The sequence below is a fragment of the Apteryx rowi genome, unplaced genomic scaffold (genome assembly GCF_003343035.1).
Source record: "Apteryx rowi isolate R43461 unplaced genomic scaffold, aptRow1 scaffold_852, whole genome shotgun sequence".
Lineage (NCBI taxonomy): Eukaryota > Metazoa > Chordata > Aves > Apterygiformes > Apterygidae > Apteryx > Apteryx rowi.
The window spans coordinates 86,190-108,150 of NW_020451152.1; the positions used below are offsets into that span (position 1 = coordinate 86,190).

General features: G+C 37.8%; 1 protein-coding gene across 2 annotated transcripts in view; it reads right to left on the reverse strand.

The window, feature by feature from the left end:
* FBLN1 (fibulin 1) overlaps positions 1-21,961 on the reverse strand; it is an 80,640-nt gene that overhangs the window by 57,771 nt on the left and 908 nt on the right. For both annotated transcript variants that reach the window (XM_026090178.1, XM_026090177.1), the window contains exon 2: positions 8,306-8,405. In XM_026090178.1, coding sequence (XP_025945963.1) covers positions 8,306-8,397 — 92 coding nt within the window. In that variant the 5' untranslated portion in view covers positions 8,398-8,405. The remainder of the gene's footprint in view (positions 1-8,305; positions 8,406-21,961) is intronic.

Consider the following 21,961-nt stretch of genomic DNA (forward strand, 5'->3'; position numbering starts at 1 on the left):
TTTAGGTATATGCAGAATGTCTAGGTAACACATTTAATACAGTTAAACTGCCTGTCTGCCTTGCAGTCTGCCCCCATCAGTTTTTGAACCACATGGATAATTTCAAACGCATTTGTCACAAGGCTCTGAAAGCCTGCAGTCCTCCAGTCTGACTAACCCAGCACGTGCTGCCCCTTGCCCAAACAAACAAGTACGGCACATTGAAGGTAGCTCACAGTGTCACGCTATGGGAGAACTGGAATTATGGGAAGAAGTGAAGATACTGAGGAGAGTCATAGTGAGAAACTGAGTTTATTGCAGGGAAGAGGAGAAGAGTGACAAGGCAAGAGAAGAATGGTGTTATGGTGCAGGTAGATGTAGAGAAGAGACAGGATAAAAATAAGTAGGGCACTCAGTGTTGTTAGTTCCACTGTTCATAAAATAATTTTAGTTTTATCTCAGTTTCAGTTAATACATTGAAAACAGTATCTCCATTTCCATCCTGTGGAAAAAAAATGAGGAAGAAGACTTCAAACTCCTCCGCTCCTGTCATCACTGCCACTTGTATGCCAAGCCCATTCAAGGAGATGTCTCCTCTCTCTTCACTCTTTATTTATGTGTGACTATATTTTTCTGGATAGTGCTGTGGGCAGAGTTTCCAGTTTAAAGCTCTTCCTAGCTCCTGTAATAGACACTGGGGAACAGGAAAAAACTTAAAGAATAGGAACAAATCAGATTACATATACAAGGATATAAACAGATCCATATGTTTTGTGATAACCGTCTTTCATTGAGAATAAAGCTACATGAGTTACTAGGGTGAAAGGAAACTCTCCCAAAGGCAAACCAAGCTGATAAACTATTTATACTACAACAGGGACACCTAAAAGGCATGCTCTGATATGTTAGAGATGTATAAAAAAAGTTCAGGAAAACCCTATGAATTAATTTTTAAACCCATTGGCCAGGGAAACCTTATACCTCTTACAGACTAACAAAGCTGAACACATTCTAATCCCTGTTAACAGTATTCACCATCTTTTTTTCAACTCTGGTTACCTGAACTCATGCGTAAAATATTTTCAAGGGTTACCTAGAAATACATAAAATCATGTAAAGATATTCAGCAAACCAATACCTTTTAAATAAACTCTTAAAAATCCTTTCTCTGCACTGTTTGAAATTTTGGATGTCTAGAGAAGAAGGATTAGTTGCACCACTGAACTGCAGGCTTCTATTATTGTCATCTGAGAGAAGTAGATTCCAGTGAATTACCCTTGGGGGAGCCTCCCTGTTCTTGATGACTATACAGTGAGCTTTCAACTCGCAAGCAGCATGAGGAACTCCCTCGGTCCTGGAGCTGGGCCAACCAGTCCAGCCCACTAAAAGCAAGGGACATGTAGGTACTTCACTTAGATTCTGCATCTCTGTGTGTACTGGTAACACAAGGATGTCAGGCTACGTTCCTGAAGATTCCTGATTCTTATTTATTGGATTTTGTAATGGTCTGACTGTGCAATTCTCACTTCGATAAAAACAACTATGAGATTTCAATGCATAGGAACAAAACCCAGGAAAAGTTCATGAACAAATCATTCCAAAATAGACTCTAAAGTCATAGCTGGAAGTTAAGCCCAGGACGGTAACTTTATTTGGCAGAATATTGCAAGTTTTTGATATTTGATTTAGTTCCAGTTTGGCAGAATATGTGGTTTTTTGTTGCTGAAATTCCCTCTGAAGCAGAATTTCCATTCTGTGCCCAGCTCCAGGGTGGTCTGCCTGTCAGGACTCTGGAAACCTGTAAAACCTGAACTTCAGGTCCAAGAGTGTGGGCGCTCAGACTTTCCAGCTTCTTTAGCTTTTCAAGTCCTGTTGAGCAGCTAGATATGTTAGCCACAAACAAACAAATAATAAAACAAAACAGTAGTTTTTCGGTAGATCTGTTTGATTTCCGATGTGTTTTTTTCAAATATAAGTTATCTCTTTGAAATCCCTGACAAATTGGCAGTTCCAACCAAAACAAAAAAAAAATTTTCTTAAAATGTTCCCCACCAGCTGTATTCATAAATCATGTGGGCCGCCCTAACTATAACCAGGAATTAAACATCAGTTGAATGGAAATACTGGATTAAAATACCATTTGTTCATTCTCAGAACAACAACAATAAAATCACACTTCATTGCCCAAATTCTACAGTGAAGTTGGGTTAGTAGCAAATAATCATTGAGACTGTAAACACCTATGTGACTGTAATAGTGGTAGAAATCCTTGGAAGATGGCAGAGAAAAATGCTAGAAAAATCCGCACTGGACTGGTCTTCCAACTGCAACTTAGTCTGCCCAGTTCACCATCCCTTCCCCTTCGTGTATCAGCTCACATGCTGATGGTCTCTGTAGTGTACCACACGCTCTTTAGACTCTGAGACTGAAGACTTCTGAGATGAAGATTACTTCTCCCTGTCTTGGGTAAGTTGTATTAATGTCCCTAGCTTGCGCACTAATATAATACATACCCACTTTCTACTTCACAGCAGAGTAAAGGAGCCATCTCTAATGACTAATAGGACACCTAGATTTGTCTTTTGTGTGTGTGTAAAACCTTTCAACTCTTCCTATGTAGCACCCCTATCAGCTTCAGGTCCATGGACATCTTACAATACTGGTCTCTAAAAAAGAGAAATTAGAGAAGTACTTTCCTGTTATTCTTTTAATTACTCCTAATAATTAAAAAAGCCAAAGGTCACTTCTTTATGTGCAATACTCTGATTTTCAGTTAAAACAGTGCAACATAGTTTTGTTGAACTAAATATCTATTTACAAGATAGCTGAAATCTTATTAGGATGAAAAATATTAAATATGGAAACTCTGCAAACATATGGTCACATGACTGGCATTCATTCAGGGTATTTCAAGGTAAAATTATTCATTTTCTGGTCTCTCTGAAAGATGAGTTTTATTCATGGCTCACTAACGAACAGAAACCATTCAGACATTTGAAAAATACACATTTTCTGTTGCAGATGCTGATCTAAAATGATTTCATAACTAAGTAATTTGATTACAAATCAAGTGAGGATTTTTCATATTCTCACTCACAGACAACTTTTTGATAGATGCAAATACAATCCTTCTTATAAATAATCCAGACACTGTTTTTGTAGAAACTGTTTTCCATTTTCAGCAAAGTTATAAATGCATGCTAATAATAAAAAGAAACATTCACCTATAACCTTTCTCTTCCAGTAACTTCCTTTTGCATTTGACAGAGCCTCTTGCTGATGAGTGCCCACTGTCTGTAACTTAGTGTAGGCTATCTGATGGTATGGGTTATCTGAGGACTCAAGTCAAACATCTGAATGTGCTGATTATTTCAGGTGTAAGTCATATACACGTAAATATTGTACTTTAAGGACTGGATATGGACATAATTCTGTTAAAGCTTGGAAAAGCACACAATTTTCAACCTATAAAAGCATAGCCAGCTGAAAAATTTTGAATCTGAAAAGGTGAAGCTTTATTAATTTTACTCCAATTAGATTAATATAAGAACCAAATCTGAAGGTTCACTTTCTGTTAAAATTTAATTAATCTTACTTATTATCATGTGGTAACTTTCCACTGAAAAATCTACATGTCCATTTACCTCCACAATCCTTTTGTCTTTATTATTATCCTCCCCAGAGGGTGCGCTCCTAAACCATTATGGATTTCCTAATCACCTGTTATTTCAATTTCTTTCCATAAAAGCATTAAAATCTTACTTTGGTCTTAAAACATTTTCTTCGTTTGTCACCAGCCTAATTTAGACAATAAAAACCCTTCATTACCCTCTGTCTCATTCCTTCTACTTATTAGCCTGTCTTGAAATTGCTCCAGTGTTATTCATGTGAATAATGGAAGGCCTTCTCTTTGACAAAAAATGTTAAAACTAAAAAGGAAATGATTCCACTCCCAAATTATTTTGCAACAACAAGCTGGGTCTTCCACCCTTACTCCTTTCAGTTCAAAGTTTAACATGTAACACAACTGAACGTAGGAAAATTAAGAGCAAGATCTGGTATTACGAATGACACATATGATGAATGAAAATAATGTGGAGTGTCTCAACAATGAAAATGTGTATTTTTGATCATATGCTATATATTGACAAGGGACTCAAGTAAAAATTACTGATTTAATAAACCTCAAAATTAATCAGCTGCAATCCATATCTAATGGATTTACTTAATACTTTTTTTTTTTTTTTTTTTTTTTTTTTTTACTAATAATAGTATTCTTGCAGGAAAAAGGTAAAATTATATTGATACTATATATTACATAGAGAAAAAATACTGATAATGTTGTGGCAGAGAAAGGACTGAGCTGGACATTATTCACAAAGTGAAATAAACAAGTCATCCCAAATGAGTGGTAATAAAACCCTGACAATGTAGCCCACTGTTCTTTTATCCTTTTATGACTGTTAAGCCAAAATCTTAGTGACCGTGAGGCACACTGAGCAGGCTGCAGAGAAAAGATAGTAATTAATAAAGACAACTTCTCCCAAAATAACTTTAAACAGCTTTTTCAGACATAAAGCTGTCACGACTTTGATGTCCAGAATCTCAGGCTCTTCCAGGCCTACAATGACAGAAACCAATAAATACCTATCAGCAGTTAAGCACCTGGCACTTAGCATTCTGAACCCTCTTTTATTATTTCCTGATGTTCCAGCCTGAGTCCGTATGCAAACACTGCCACTTGTCTCTTCCTGGGGACAAGGACTGTCTTTTCGTTCTGTGTTTGTACGGTACCTAGCTGAATGTTCTGTAGCTCCTCCTTTTATGCACTCTTGCAACACTACTAATCAATAATACTATTCCCAGTGTAACTCCAAAAAGACTTTGGATAGTGCTAAAGGCATGCAATTCTCATATGGAGATAAGCTACTCCTGGCCCAGGAATTAAGTTCACTTGCTAAAAGCTCTGGGCAGGGGAAACTCTACATTTTGAAAGGAAGAAGATTGATTGGGCAGGTTGAGTTCCAAAAATAAATGGCAGCTGTTTGCAGCTGCTGTGAGTTTGACCACATCAAAAGGAAATGGATGAATGGACAAAAAGCTGGTGTTACGACAGTCAAAGACATCGTTCATTAAAACTCTACGCTCGTATTTACGGGGTCATGAAGGCACAGAGAAAGATACTGTCACTTTCCAGAGTGACAATGTAATGACATATACTCATTTGTGGGAAAAACAACCATGATATGAGATTGCACACATGGTTGGACATTGATGCGGGAGCCTTGTTTCAACTTAAAAGTAACTGAGTAATAGTTGCCAGGCAAACCTTATGACTTCCCGGGAACTTCAGACTGGGGGCTCGCTCAGCTGTGGTATAGAATAAGAAAGCAAGTACATTGGCAGTCTGAACTGCACCATGTTCAGTGAGTGATGCTCACACAGACAGCAAAAGAGAAAATACATATGGCAAGTCCTTCAAGAATGATAAGGGACTTTTGAGGATGGATCATGAAGTCATGTTGAAACCCAGAATCTTCCTTTCTAGGAAGCAAAGTAGCTATTAGAGTGGCAGTGTTTGTGTGGAACCCCTCCTTGATTCCTATAAATGTGCTTTAAATGGTTGAAAAAAAGTTAAGTGGGTACTTCTGACTCAATAAGGCAGCTTATTCCTTACCCATACAAAAGAAAGGGTGAAGAAAGGGTGATTAGAATAGCAAAAAAACCTCTAGAAGTGGTCTTGCTTAGAGGGAAGGATTGAATCTGAGATGCTGTTAGGTTATTACTATTCTAAGAAGAGGATTCAAAAAACAGCATGCAAATTCTTGCAAAGCATGTTGGGAAAAGTACTTGCTTACATCCAACCTTTCTCATATTGCATTGTCTTTGCAATCTGTGTAAAATCATTTTTACTTCAGTAACTTCATCAAATCTGCTCACTTCACAAGGTATTTTCCCTTGTATTCAACTGCCAACCTTGCAAATCTGTACTGAAATACACGGGCAAAAGAGATCCCTTTGGCATGAAGTAATATAGGATTATACACCCAACAGGCCACATTTTTTTAAAGCATCCAAAGTCAGATGATTATAGTTTGTCCAACACCACGCTGCACTAGATACTCAAAAGATCCCAGCTGTGGTTTAAGCAACTAAATAAAAGCCAGATTTCATTCTGCCCTCTCCTCGCACCCCGCCTTCCTGAAGCTCCCATTGCATGTAGGTGTCTAAATAGAAAGCAAGCTCTTTTGAAAATCTGTAACCAATAAGGCATCCTGAGCCATTTAAAAAACTCCTGTCTAAATATTCTCCCCTATTTACACCTCAGAAAATGTAATGAATCTGGGTTTGGCTTTGTTCACATCTCTGTGCAATAGGAATACATTTACAAAATCAATGTAATTACTCCAGTGTACTTGAAAAGGGAAGCATTCTCCCTCACTGTACATTTTGACTCCAGTTACACTGGCAAGCAGGAGAATTTGACCCTTATTTTTGTTTCTGAAATGGCACGAGACAGTGATTCTGCTATATCTTTCATAGAAATGCCAGTTTGTGATCACAACTGAAATAAAATAATATTGCCATTAAAGAAAGTAGTCAAAGGTGCCACTTCTTTTTAGCCTATTTTAGAGAGCAGCCATGCCTCAGGTGGAGCTATCTTTATTTATGCTACAATCATGAGTGGATGTAGCTGAACTGAATTTATCCTCTTCTATTTTTGTCAGCAAAGTGCTCACCTGTCTTACTGCCCACCAACACACTGAATATGTCAATTTACCCATTATTAATTTACCTTTACATCATTATAATTTAATTCATTAGACTGCAACTTGCTGCCTATTCAAAATGCCTAGGATCTTTTTGTCTATGCATAAAAGCTAGATGAAATATTATTAAGCTTTTTTCTGTTTTCCTATGAAGGCCTAAAGGCTCTCTAAAATTGCAACCTTTGAAACAATAAATTACATTTACAGCAGAATCTCAACTCACATTAATCAAATGATCATTAAAGATCCTTGCTCCCAGATTGTTCAATAAACTTGGTTTCCTGTTTTTCCCGTCTTTGTTTTGTCTATAACTCTTCCGACTCTTCAAGTATTTCCTAAATTGGGATTTAAGTCCTATCTGTCAATTCTCTGCGTAAGAGACAGCTTTTAATGCCAATATAAATGCAAAAGTCAGAAAACACGGACAGACTTGACTGCAAGGCACATTCTTTCCATAACAAAGATCACTCCAACACTTCTACGATTACCAAGCTTAAATCACTTTGCAATTCATTTGAAAAGATACAGGAGAGCAAGGTAACGTGTTTTAAATGGAGAAATATAAAATCCTCAGGGCAGCTGCCTTTCAAACTACTAACCACAAATTATTACCTCCACAAATTAAATGTAACAAGTGTATTTAACAGCAAAAATAATGCAAACTATCATTAACAGAAAGAATATGAATGTCTCCAGTAATCTAAGAGATTCAGTATAACCAAAATATTATTATGCAAATAACTTTAAGATTTAACTTCATTAGTTCATTACCTAGATTGCATAATAGAAATTAGTATCCTATTAATGTCAGTAGAATTAAGAAATCTATTTATTAACTAAGGGTTACTTTTCTTCTACAGTCAAATGCATTTGACACAAGTCAGATATTCTAAGTAATCTCCTTGTCTTAAGGTTTAAGTTCCTTAAACTTAAGGTTTAAGTTCTCCCACACAGGAATATAACTAAGAACTTCAGGACAATTATCTGCATAGCACCCCACAGGAGAAGCAGTTTTAAAAGGCTGTCATACATGCGTACACACACACACACACATATATATATATATATATATATATGCAATCTGTAGATTATGTATGTACAGTATCTGCTGTGGTTCTTGACAGACTTCTTCCCAGGACTTTGTACTACTGTTGAGCTACATCTGCAGTCAGTATAAATTGATGAAGCTTTTCTGAAGCTAGTAGAGCCATGCTGAAATATACTGACTGCAGACACAGTCCAAGCCCTGTGAGTAGAGTACAGTGGAAGAACCTCTGTTTTGCAAAACATGCTATGGCTAAGGGACACAATACATACTGAACAAGTTAGAGATGAGTGATTCTGCACAAGACCAACAGTGGAAATTTAAAGGACTTAATGGAAGAAAAGTAGGTGCTTAAGGAATTTAGGTTTCTCCAAAGCTAGACATGAATTTGGAAAACTTATATTTAAGAGCTAGGTGCCTCATTTTATTACCAGCTTTCATATCTGCCATTCTCCATGGTTTTATATAAAAATATAAACTATAGTATAATATACAATGCATAATTACATACCTGCATTCTCTGGATTCAGAAGTAAATGGTAGAGAAGCACATCTTCTGTTTTTATTTGCCCACTCAACACCCTTGTTGCAGCATTCTTCCATTGACAGGTCTGCAAAAAGAAAGAAAGAAAGAAAAAAACAACAATATATCTAATATGACCTTAGTAAATGGTATTGCATCTACCAGTTAAAAAAAATTGAGGGACAATTCATTTTTCCCTCCCCAGTATACAGAGAGAATTGCACACCCTTCCAAAAGGCAGCCATGGCCAAGCGAGGCATGCATGAGCACAGAATCACAGAATGGTGGAGGTTGGAAGGGACCTCTGGAGATCATCTAGTCCAATCCCCCTGCTCAAGCAGGGTCACCTAGAGCATGTTGCACAGGATCGTGTCCAGGCGGGTTTTGAATATCTCCAGAGAAGGAGAGCACCTTGCAATCAGCCCCAGCACTGGACTTTTTTCTTCTGCAGTGGAGCAAACTCCAGCTTCCCTCATCCTTCCATATAAAGATGCAGATGAGGAATTACTACTCCAGCATGAAACACCTCAGATAGAGTACTGCATAATAAAAGGATCTGTCAGATTGTACTCTTTTGTTATCAAAGGTGGCAGTAGCAATAAGCAACCTTTTTACATCCTCGAGAATACAGGATAAATCAAATAACTGTCTGATATGAAAGACAGATATTAAAACAGATTAGCTGGACAATAACTTCAGGAAAAAAAGTTCTGTATATTAACTTGTAATGAGAGTCAAGTTAATTGACAGAACTTTTTTCCTGATCCTATTATTCAGCTAATCTGTTTTAATCTAAAGTATGTCTACAAATGCAAAAGTGTTGCACAGAGAGACAGAAAGAATAGGATGTATTTTGATCACTTGACATACTAAAGAACAATTAATATAGATGGCAATTGATACCAATCCTCAAAGTCAGAGGAAAGGCATACTGAAGATAATTATTTGTGCAGAGTATGATTTTTGCAAAAGTCTAATTCAAGAAAACTAAACACTGTTAATGAACTGACAAGCACTACATGTCTGCTTCATATTCCAAGTGCAAAAGTTCACCACACAGCAGGTATATTAAAACTTGGAATAAAACAAGAGTCATATTTTCCTATTAATTATCTTACAGTCCAGATGCTGAACAGCTCCTTGTATAACAGATACGGAGTCTGTGTAAAGAAAGCTGCCTATCATGATGGGCAGCTTCCTAATGTTTTCTCTGTTTCATATGCTTTCTGACTATTGATTACTTTAATGAAAAATAAATAAGACCTTTTCATCCATAGGTCTCAAAACACTGCACAGCTGAAGGCAAATCTCTTTTGCTTCTTATTGATGGAGAATGTAAGTACAGATGGATGAAATAACTTGCCCAAAATTGCACAGCAAGCTGGTGGCAAAACAGGCAATATACATTGGGTCACCCCAAGCCAGCTCTCTACACTGGATCATACAGTACCTCTCATGATCATTTCTTTATTAATTTTGCACCAAGCACATCTACAAGGTGCAAAATTCAATAAACAGCAGCATTATATTCAAGACTCATCTTCACAAGTCACTTCCTGCAGAGTCTGGTAAGGACAAATGTCTATCTCCTCCAGACCTCCCCATACCAATTACAAAGTTACCATTCCCCAGGTGCTCTGCTGTCTGGGGGCTACAGACTCTTTCCATCTGTACATGTATGCACCACCTAACCTGTTGTAGTCAAAGTAAGTGGAATTATTATTTAACTTGTTTATGATCACACTCATTTTGTCTGAAACAGATTAGGAGTTCACATGAGTACCTCACCTGGCAGATCTTCAAATGTATGAATGTGAAAAGCAGCTAAAAGCAAGTACAGAGGTTAAGTTTTTCCACTAACTCAGTAGCTTTCAGAGAAAACATCCACACACAACCTTTGTTCCTGACTGGTGATTCCAGTCCACCAATTCAAAGCACAAAGTTTAAAAAGAAAAAAAAAAAAAAAAAAAAAAAGAGAGAGAGAGAGAGAATTTAAGATGAATCAGACGATGCATTCCCTTCAGGTAGTTATCCATGCCCCCGTGCAAAGTTCTGGAATACTGAGTACAGTTCTGACTATCCCTCTCTAAGAAAGATTAAATCAAAATGGGAAAAGTGTAAAAAAAGGCTAGAAGGATGTTCAGTGGAATCAAAGGCCTATTATGTAAGAAGAAGCTGTAAGAAAAACAGCATTTTAAGTCTAGATAAGTAACGCTTGTGAAAGGATGTGGTTCATGTCAACAAATATTTCAGCAGTAAACAACAATCAGAATTATGGCAGCAAGTAAATCAAGCATTTTTAAATAAGAAACTCATTAAATTTATAAATGGAATTACATTAAATGTTAGTTTGTAACAGAGCTCTGTACTCTCTGACCCAAGACATCCTTCTAGCCTAACTCACTTACATATCCAAAATAATGGGCCAAATTCTGTTCTGAGGTCAAGGCAGCTATTGCTCTTGAATTCCTCAGTGTGTCCCGAATTCATGCCAGTGTCTGAAAGCTAATTGTAGTTTATAATGCTACAGAGAGAATCAGTCTTGTAAATATCTGCCTGTGGTGAAGGCCATGAATTTGATCTGTAGTGTCTGATGTCTTCTTTGGGAATAGGGACCCCGTCTGATGCTCTCTGCCTGCCAGCATACTGCTAACAAACATTTGATGCATCAAATTTAGTACAATGTGTTACGAATAACCACGTTTTTAGTGCTGTTGTCTGCCATTAATCATACTCTTGTTGAAAAATGATTCATATTTAATTCAAGTGCAGAGCTGGCCGTAGGTTTTTGCAGGGTTTTTTACAAAGGGGTCTTTAGCCAGGTTCCTCCCCAGAACGACAATCCCTGGCTCTAGACACTGATTCTTCCCTCCCAGCTCTGGCAACACACCTCTACTCCAACCAAATACCTCAAGAATTCAAAGCAGGCCAAGCAAAGCAACCTAGTCTGTAGGAGTGTATCCAGACAAAGAAGGATTTGGGAGAGCTTGTTGAGGGAGGACTGCAATCCAGGCTCATTTTTTTCATGACATCACAATTCATATCCTCCAAAGAGCTTGCCAGAGACCTCTGGAGAATAGAGGGAAGTGAAAAACAAGCAGTAAAATAAAGGACTCCACCCTCGAGGCCATTCTTCCAAAGCATAACAAGAAAAGAGTGAAAAACATTCTCTCTAGTTTTGCTTTGCAGTTGGGCCATTCATGGACACAAGTCTACTCTTTCAAAATCCCAGAAACTGCTTGTCTCACACTTCTGGGGTCAAATTCTGATCACACTGGAATCAATCACTTGACTTTTTTGGCATCAAGAGCTGTTAAAGAGTATTTAGAAATGGGACAGACTTATCATCTCACAACCGTATTTTTCCAGTGTTGCGGACTCCACCGTACATGAGCATATACATGTGACTTCCAGCTGGAAGTCTCTGGGCAAGCAATTCATATTGAGGCCACTTGTGCCTCCTTGAGCTCTCCCCAGGGGACCAACAGTATGGGGTGGCCATGCTTTGTCCTCAGTTCTCTTAACTAAAAGTTTGTAATGCCCAGCATCTGAAAGGCAGTGAAAAGCAGATGATAGAAACTGTTCTCATTACACCATCTTAAAGAATCTCCCTTTACTGCACAGGAAGTGATGACTCTCTTTTCTCAGAATGTGACCATGTGGCTTTTACTGCAGATGACTGGCTCATGGCACCCTTAACCCTGGAGTGCCAAAAATGATCAAATAGGAATTATAGTACTGCTCTTCTGAACCTGGTGCCCCTTGAACTGTTACCCCAAGTGCATAATGTTTCAGGCAAGTCAGCCAGAGAAATCCCAGGAATCTAAGAGAAAACACATTTCTGGGAAAGACTGATGATACTGTCTGCGTTCAGCTAAAACATGCTCTTTTTTATTTGAAGGAAGAAACCCTCCAGGAAGATTATAACATACATAGATACACTGTGTGGTTTATTTTGTAAGTGTGTGAAGAAATCAGTCGGCTTTTTGATATCAAGAGACAGAAAAAGATGAAGATAAGTCTAAGACCTGACAAGATGGTAACGTGCTTACTTTCTTTTCACTCAGATATAGTAATTTTCCAAGCTAACTGACTGATTCAGGGGAAAATCCAAGACTATCTTGAATAAAATCAAATACAGCACCACCTTGTCCCTATACAACAGCATGTGCAGCAGAGTGTGTAAAAGCACTTGAGTCTTGAAAACTCTGCATGTCAGTTTGATAATAGCTGGGAAGCCTGTCCTGATGTAAAAGTGGTTGGTACCTGTAGCATACCAAGAGAGATTTCAGGAGTCTTGGGAAGAGGACAGTAGAAAAAACAGCTGGAACTCACATCTCTAATTTTATGAAAGCTGTCATGAGGACAATAGATAACATTATATATTCACTATTATATATACACTATTAGATAAAAAGCGATTAAAGGTCATACAAATTAAAATTTTGTGCACATCATGCATTCATGTGCTAACTATGAACTATGCTTACATAGGCAAAATGTGTAGCAGCATACGGTTGTTTTTAAAAAGGTAGTTTGCTAATCTTAACAGAACTCCCATACTGTGTGGGAGTTCAAAGCCAGAAATGTGGTTAAAATCTGTATAACCTTAGACTTGCATGATGTAATAATTGCTTATTCAGCTGCTACAGTGAATGCTTTCTGCAAAAGAAAGATAAGCATAAGAATATTACCCAAAAGCACAATTCCTGGAACGAGAAACCCTGAATTGTTTCTGGGAACTGTGTAAAAAATAAGTAAAAATGACTGGATAATTTTCATGATACAAACATTCTAACTAGATCAAAAAAGGGCAGATTTTTTAAGCACTAGTCTACAATAGCAGCCATTTGGTAGAGTTGATGATGATGGAAAAGCCTATGTACAGTCCAGGATTAGATAGCTGTTCATTGCTCAGTGCTGATCTATCTACTAAACAGTTATAAAACTGTTATCACTGATGATAATATCAAAGCCAAAGCTACACCTGCACATAGGTGGACTTATCAAGCTAGTGCTGGTAAAATATTTCAGTTCTTCAACACTACAAGTGATGTGGTTACCATCACATTCAGCTACTCCCCAGCCCATGTAACAGCTACAGTTGGGTATGACTTTGGAGGTGAGTCCAGGTCACGGGGTCAAAGTCATACCTCACTACCAAGATGTCTTCAATCTTTGAAGCACATTAATTGATTAAGCTTGTAAAGCGTGGTGCAAGTCTTGCCCTTCACTCCATCTATTCTCCATGAGCCTCAGCACTATGGAATGTGAGCAAAGAGAACAGGATTATCACTTCTCAGCATATGCAGACACAGGCAGCAGATGGACTCTGTGAAAGTTCAACACTAGTCCAACATATTTCAGAAACAATATGTCATCCAGTATTTTTGGAACTCATGCTCATATCAGACATACATTGATTTAGGCTTCCAATAAATATATATATATATTTTTTCAACTTTCCCTCCATAACCTTCTGAGGAAACCTTTCTTGTCCTGTCAGGAATACCCTCTTACCAGTGGTGCTCATCAATCTAGCTGTCAACTGCAGAAATTGCAAGTCTAAATTCAAAATTTGGTCCTAGAAATGACAGACTGGCCATCTGCATTAACCATTCTTTTTGTGTTCCAACCTTCCTTTACGTCTGTACTCTACTGACAAAAACGCAGAGCAATTACGGGCGTTAGGCAAGTTCCAGAGCATTTCTGCAAGGGGATGTAAAATTTTACCCACATACCCTTCTAGCCAAGGCTTCATTGTGCTTTTAGGTTTAGAGCAGACAAACTCTTTGGCCTGATCTACCACCATCAATGCTAGCTGCCCTAGAAACAATGTCACATGACTAATACTAGGCAGACAAATCAGCTGCCTTTGTAGGAGGGATGGCAGTCAAGTGCTGGCAGCTGGGATTTGTGGTGACCTTGATTTTTTGGCTGTCCTTATTAAAAAAAAGTAGAAATGCTGTTTCTGGCAATGCAAACACTCTGGCTGGCCACATAAGGCATCAAATAGAGACAGCCACAGGTCTGGACAAGAGGGGAGTCAGCTGACTTCAAAGATCCAACTGGTAATAGACTGCCATGGTAACTATAGCCTTGCTGCATCTTGATCTTTTATGTAAACCTAGGAATTAGGCACAAAGAGTAGAGGAAAGGGTAGAGGTGACCTAAAAGGCATACAGAAGAAAATTTGGGCTCATGAGTGCCTGAAACACATGCTTTGAATTGGGAGTAATGGAGCGATGCAGGAAAGTATTTCCATTCTTGATCTTGTAATGGTGTGTGTATTTGCTGGATCTCTTCAGACTGAAGTTGGAATGAAGATGCACCTCCTCCCTTTCCTGTGTGGAGAGGGAAACAGAGGGAATAGAAGCTTCTCCTTTCCTTCTCCCAGAAAATTGCCTCTACACCTCTGTGATGGAACTAGGAGGCCCTTCCACTAGTGAAAGACTTTACCCACTTGTGGGTAAAGAAGGGGGTGACATGGGTGTTAGGAGGAGAAACAGGAAGAGAATTGCATTTGGCACAGCAACGACCAGTGAAATAAAGCACGGCAGCGTCAATGATAAGTACTCTGCAGATAGGTTCTTGTTTAGCCTTACTGTACACCAAATATGCCAATATACTGAGGTAGTGACATGCACAGCTGAGCTGCTCTATTAGTCATTTTCTGACAGTAAGTTACTCTTAGTCCTTTCATTAAATAGTCCTTACAGGTTCGCTTGAATGGTGTATCAGCTTGAACTTCATAACAAATGCATGAAACCTGGCACCAGAATTCTTTCCTTGTAATTCCCGCAGGAGCACAAGCCAGGAGACAGGCTCCCAAGCATCTGTTGCAGCCTGCAAGGCTGTGTTCATCACTAGCTGTCCCTCTCCAGTATTCCTCTAGGCTACTCTTCACTCTCAAAGAGGGCCTATAACAACAGGGCTTCTTTCTTCCAACAGAGGTCATATTTGATCATTACAGCCTGGCAGACAAATATGCACAGTTCAAGTGCTGCTAAAAAAATAGGATATTCTCCCTAAACAGGCTTAAAAGGTTTTGATCTTTACCTTCAGATGAATTCTCAGCTGAGTGCAATTATTTCAGGATCATTGAGACCACTGAGGAAACACAGTTAGTGCACTAAATAAAGCAACAGCACCCTAAAGGAAATGCTGGGCATGTCAGTGTATTTGTGGCTGGTTTAATAACAGCCAGCATTTTACTGGAAATTTCCTTAGGTTTAAAGAACACCCTGTTATGGGGAATGTGGCTCTGGTAGCACCAGCAGTGGCCATCACACAATTAGGGGGATTTTTCAGATACAGCCAAGCCTCAATTTATGAAGTGTCTGAAGGCTAGAAAAGAAGCCCTTGAAATTGTCGATTGTGGTAGCTGGTGATGAGGTAGCTGCTGTGTTTGGCGATAAGGATAGGCTTAAGGGAGGCAATGCTATGTTGCAACATGCCTTATTTCCTCTGGCAGGGGGGAAGCGCTTAATTGTGCGGGTTTTATTTTGTCTGATGTCTAATAAAGAAAGCTTACGTAAAAGAAGGCAACTGGCTACTTAAAAATTAAAAAAGAAGACTCCACTTACTGTACGAAGACCATGAGGCATCCTATATGCATGTCAAAATACCACGGAAAACAGGGATGTAATAGACTCAGGAGATTATCTTGTCCAGCCCACTACTCCCAGGCAGAACTGATAACTTTTGGTCAGTTCTAGACAGATTTTTCTTTAGTTGTTCACAAAGATATCAGGAGAGGCTGATTCCACAACCTCACTAGACAATGTGACCTAGTGCTTCAAAATCCTTATTGATAGACAATTTTTTGAAGTATATTACCTCCCCATCCATTCCAAAAGCCCACTTAAACCCATTCTTTTGTTCCTATCCCCTATATACAGGCTCTTTCACATTTCAACAACCTTTTATGAATGTGAAAACTGCTACTTCATGCAGATGTCTTTTCAGTAAGCAAATTAACTTGAATTTGTTCCATCTTTCTGGGTAGGCATTTTTTTGGTCTTCTGCTAGGAGGCTGAAATTTGAGAGACATTAAGACTAGAAGGCTGAAGGCTGTTTTGAAGATTTCTAGATGACATGAAGAAACTGAGAGAAATTTAACTAACACTAGAGTCCTGTGAGTCAACATCACTAAAATAGTTTAGGGTAAGTAATGGCTGGCCTAATGTTTACATCCAATGTTTACATCCTCACAAAAAAACCACAGCTCTGATGGACACAGGTGGCCAAAAGAACAGTGTCTCATCAAGATCACCCACGTGTGGTCCTACAAAAAGACTCATATATTTGAAAGAACGGGAACTGCTTTTCCTGACAAGCTCATGTTAAATTTGTCCTTATCTCCTCCCCATGCAAGAAAAACACCCAAATAATGTGGGAAATTACTTCAGAGGGTTCTGATGCCCTAAGTGTCTTTTTCTATCTCATTTAAAAACAAAATTATATCTTCTCTTAAATTCTCACTTTAAATCCTCAGAGCGCATATGCTTAACAAGTCCTATACGTAAGGTGTTATAATTCATCTATTATTAGTCCTGTTCATGTGTACAAAGGCCATGATCCAAAATCTACTGTAGTCAATTACAGTCTTTAAATAGACTTTAAAGAGCTTTGCATCAAGTCCGAGAAGATATACAATAGTTTTTAAATTAAAGCTATTGAAATAGGAAGCATACAGAAAGCATACACAGCAGCACTTCTCAGAGTATCGAACATGTATATGCTGAAACATGCATATATTCTCTCATGTAAAATGGCTACAGGAAAAATAGTTTCACATTGGGATCTCTGTATTTCCATCTGACCAGAAAATTTGTAGGAATAACCATGCATATACCACTTAAGCAACAGATATCTAATCTTTAGGTATGGCTATCGTTGAATGAAAGATAAAGGCAGACAATGATGAAAGGTTCTGATATTCTGTTACTACGACATTTGAAAAACAGACTGGAAACACTATGTAGATGGGATAAAATTTATAGTACAATGGGTCAAGGTTCAAGTAACTAATGAACATGAGCCCATTGGCAATGAACTAGAAGGGACCAGTAGGCTTTACAGAGCAGGAAGAAAATAAAGATTCATTTTACTGTATATATTTATATTGCAGTGATTTAGGAAAGGTTCCCTTTTGGAGGCAATATTACTAAAATCATCTCTCTTACATGAGACTTTCCTCTTTACTGCATTTATGTATACTGTACTGGAAATTGATATCCATCTCTTCTAGATTTTCTGCCAAAATATTGACATTAGAAGTACTCACTACCCTGAGCTTAGAATTTAGTCAGTGATAAGAGCTTCAAAGCTGGAAGATGTTAGCATTTCAAACAGATGTATTGCTGGTAGCATTTGTATGATATATTGTTTCAGTGCTAAATAAATCCAAGGAAACATCCTAAAAAGACTAAATACACCAGACAAAGTATTTCTAAATCCACACACTTATTTGCACACTGATACAGAAGATATTCATAGGTATTGTCTTCTCTATTCCTAAACTCAAGGTCTACACCTAGATTTTGACAGTATTAGAATCAAAGTGAATTGTCTGGCAGGGAATGTCTTATGCACCTATACGGTTGCAGACACAAAGAGATATATGGCTTGTGGGCACTACCATCATGCAGAAAATAATGTAAGACTTCTGCAAGTCCTATAATCATGTGGTAAGTACCAGGACTTCATTAGAGATGTCACTCAGCAATTTTTGAATGAGAATTTTGAATGAATGTGACCAACTGAAATGAATTTGAATGAGAAATCTTGAGAATCTAGAAATTCTTATTCAGTTTCTTTTAAAGATGCACCAGCACATTCTTGAAACACAAAGGACAGTTTATCAGAACTCTTAAGAAGTCTAAAGTAGCTTATACTAAATACAAAGTACAGGCAGACACTCTTGAGTGCAAGTAAAAAGTGTTACTTTTTAAAATGCCAAGAAGGTATTAACTGAAGATACACTGGCCTATTCAGAAAAGCATTAGCACTGGAGATCCTTCTTTAAAACTGTTGCATCCTGTTTATCAAAGAAGACTTTTAATGCAACTTTGACTGGGGTGTCCCAGTGCCTTGCCACAGCTGCCATATCTGATAAATGACCAGGTCACTGTCACAGTTTTTCCATTATTATATACATTCTTCCTGTCAGTACATCAGTATCCAGTACCCAGTACATCATCTTTGTAGGTACCGCTTTGGCTATTCCTCCACTTACCTGAAATTACTCTGAACAATGTTTCTAAACTAATGTCACAAAATATTATGACCTATAATATTTTTTCCATTCTTCTAGGTCCCTTCACTGATCTGTACTGGCCTTTCCTGCTCTCACCTTCATATTCTTCCTTTTTGCTTTTTAGACCATCTTCCATTGAGCTCCCTGTTGCTCCTGGTGAAGCCTTTACTGACTTCTTTGTGGACCATTTTTCTGTTCTTTCTCACCTTGCAGAGTTTTCTCAGGTGTCGTCCCCTGCATCTACATTTTATCTTGGAGCAGTGTTATCCACTCTCCCAGTTTAATTATATGTGATGACTTAAATAGTTAAGTCTCAACTCCTGACATACTTCCTTCCCACTAATCTACACTTAAATACATGTTTCTGACATTTCCTGCGTGCTTCACAAAAACTTTTGCTTATTCTGGCTAAAGTGAACTGCTTATTTTTTTCTTCTTTAACTTCACTCATTTTCCTTACTGCCTGTCATTGTCAACCATCGCTAATAACTTTTTGCTACCTATATTCACTAACTACGGCTTATTTTTCTCTTCCATACTAGGTGATTCTATCACTTAGTATGGAATGAAATTAAATTAAAATTCTTGCCCATGTGCTGATTTTTTTTATTTGGATTTCAACTCTTTCTTTCCTGGCCTTCTCTATCTCTATCTCATCCACATCCAGTCTCTACAGCTATTTAAATAAAGAGAGTAAACCTACATTCTCTGTTTATTGATTTGACTTTTGCCACCTACTTCTTCAGATCTAATCCACCACTCACTAAGTCAAGTTAAATTCTTTTACGGTCCCAGGTAACACTATTTCTGTCATGCCCCAGAAGGGAAAAGACCCATCTTCCATTTCAGAAAATGTTAATGAAAGTATTGTAGAAGAAGGTGGTCCTAACAGAACTATTTATTAAAAACACATGTAAAGTTGTTATGAAACTTGCAGAACTGGGCTAAAGTGCAACAATAAATAAACAATTTTTAAAAATCCATTGACCTGCTATGAGATTATGCAAGAAATCTGAGAGAGTAGTATAAATACACAGCAGTAACTTGATAAGCTAGTTTATGGATTTTCATCTTGGATTCGACTAACATGTCTGCTTTCAATTACACAGATTTAACATTTTGCTCTTCCCCTGATTACAATAAAATGACATGTCTGAAAATGGGCTATTAAGAGAAAATTCAACTGAAAACTAATTTAGAGATAGTACTCATATTTTAGAACTAGATTTTTTTGGTAGTATGTAAGTTTTAGGGAGATTTCATCTATGACTGCAGACAAGAAAGCATATATTTAGCCCTTTACAAGGCCTACCTCCACCCAAATGCTTCTTATAAATTTACTGCTGCAAAAGCACATGTAAAAATCATAATCTTAAAATAAAACTCATTCCACAAAGTCAGTGGAACATTTTTTTATTACAAACTGTAAGCTCACCCTGAATAGACATGTTTCCAGATGCTTAGTGAGTTAAACTGTGTATGTAGTACCAAGAAATGCCAAAGACGCAGCCAAAGGAGGAACTGTTCATACACTGACTGGACATAATGCTGCAAGTGAACAAACCGTCTTCTTCAGTAGACAGTAGTTTATAGCAGAATAAAATAATTGTTAAAATAAAAATGCAATACTTACAGTAAAATGAAGTTGCATTATAAAATTTCTTATTCTCTTATTCCTGCAAAGAGTGATGTGCATACCTAGCTTGACATGCATTGGGCAGTTCCACTGAAGCCAGCCCCTTCTCCCTTTTCAGAATGAGGACTTTAATTAATAGATCCTAATGATCTGATGACTCATTAGTATGGAAAATCAGTTAAGGAGAGGGACAGTGACAAGCTTATGCCCATAAATGTGTAAGTATGGTTGTTTTAGTAACTTGGAGAATGTATCATTACAGCACTTAGGAGATCCAGTCTTTGCCCCAAGCCTCATTACACCAGTCACCATGCACACACAGGAACACAGGCTCTGCCCCAAAGAGCCTACAATTAAACACCATATCTCACAAGGTAATTACTTCATTTGCCTGCAAAGCACAGATGGCCATGTGAAATAATACAGAAAAATTATCTTATTTAAAACAGTTAAAGTTACCAGTAATTACTAAAGCATATTTACATCCCAGAAAAATATCTCACCTGAGTAAGCCTACAGTTTTGAGAAATTAGTGTCCTAAATAAGGATCCTCAGCTGCTTTTAGGCATTTAAATCTGATTTTATCAAATTCACCATATTCAAAATTTTAAGCATGTAGAAATCTCAATGAAATTAGAAAGTATGGATTTAAAATTGAAATTACAGACCCAATATACCTCTTATTGCCAAATTTGGCTATAATTTGTGCTAACAAAAAAATTAAAATCTGACCTTTTATAGCTAATTCCCCTTTTTTCCTTAAAAAATAGTCCAGTAGTTACGCATAAATGTTCATGGAACTTATAAAGTGAAATTATTTAGTGTCTTACAATAATGGTAAATGCTTAAAATTATTATGTTCACTCACTGCAATACCTCAAAGCCATATTTTTTCTAATGTACCCTGTTGCCTGAAAAAAAAATAGAAGCTATTTGGGGATTTTTGCCCTAAACGTTGCATTCCTAGCCTTCTTTATTTTGTCCCTGCTTCTTTAAAACAACTGACTAAAATCTCTCTTTATTAAAAGCAAAATATGTTGAAGAATATCTGTGATGTGCTCTGTAATATGAAAATTTAAGAGCTGAAATATTATGGAATGACAAATGATTTTCTTCATTGGCTTTTATCTGCCGTTGTTAGGTCTGCCATTGCTAGGCCAAGTGTTTTATGTAGACCAGAGACATATCTTTGTAAATGTATGTATAGAACACAGCATAATCAAGCCCCAATTCTGAATGGTCTCCTTTGGTGCTACTATAAACCAAAAAGTCACTTATCTGTTAGTTATGACAAATTCACCATCACTATATGGAAAGTAGTTTCTTTGCCATATCTTATCAGTTAAAGTTTGACTGTAATACTCCACTGAAATAAACTAAATTAATACTCCTTTATATACAGTATTAAGGGAATAGGAAGAAAGTACACAGTATGGGAAGGGATGTCGTGGCCTAGATCCAAATCCCTGCTTTCACAAGCAACCGCATCACACCACGACATTCATAAATGTCTCGGTTTGTCTTTAAAAAGCCTGTATCCTTCACTTCGCTGCTCCTTCTGCTCCAATGAGATTTGAAGTAACAGCTGTTCTTTCTTTCGGTGCGATTTAGTTTTCGGCAGATGAGACCCGCTATCTCTCCAGGCTGCCGCTTCTAAGACCCGTCCACCTTTCCGGTGCGTAAATGTCGCCCGACTCCCGTCCCCGGCTGCCGCGGCCGCGCTTCGCCAGTGCCCGCAAGGCGAAAG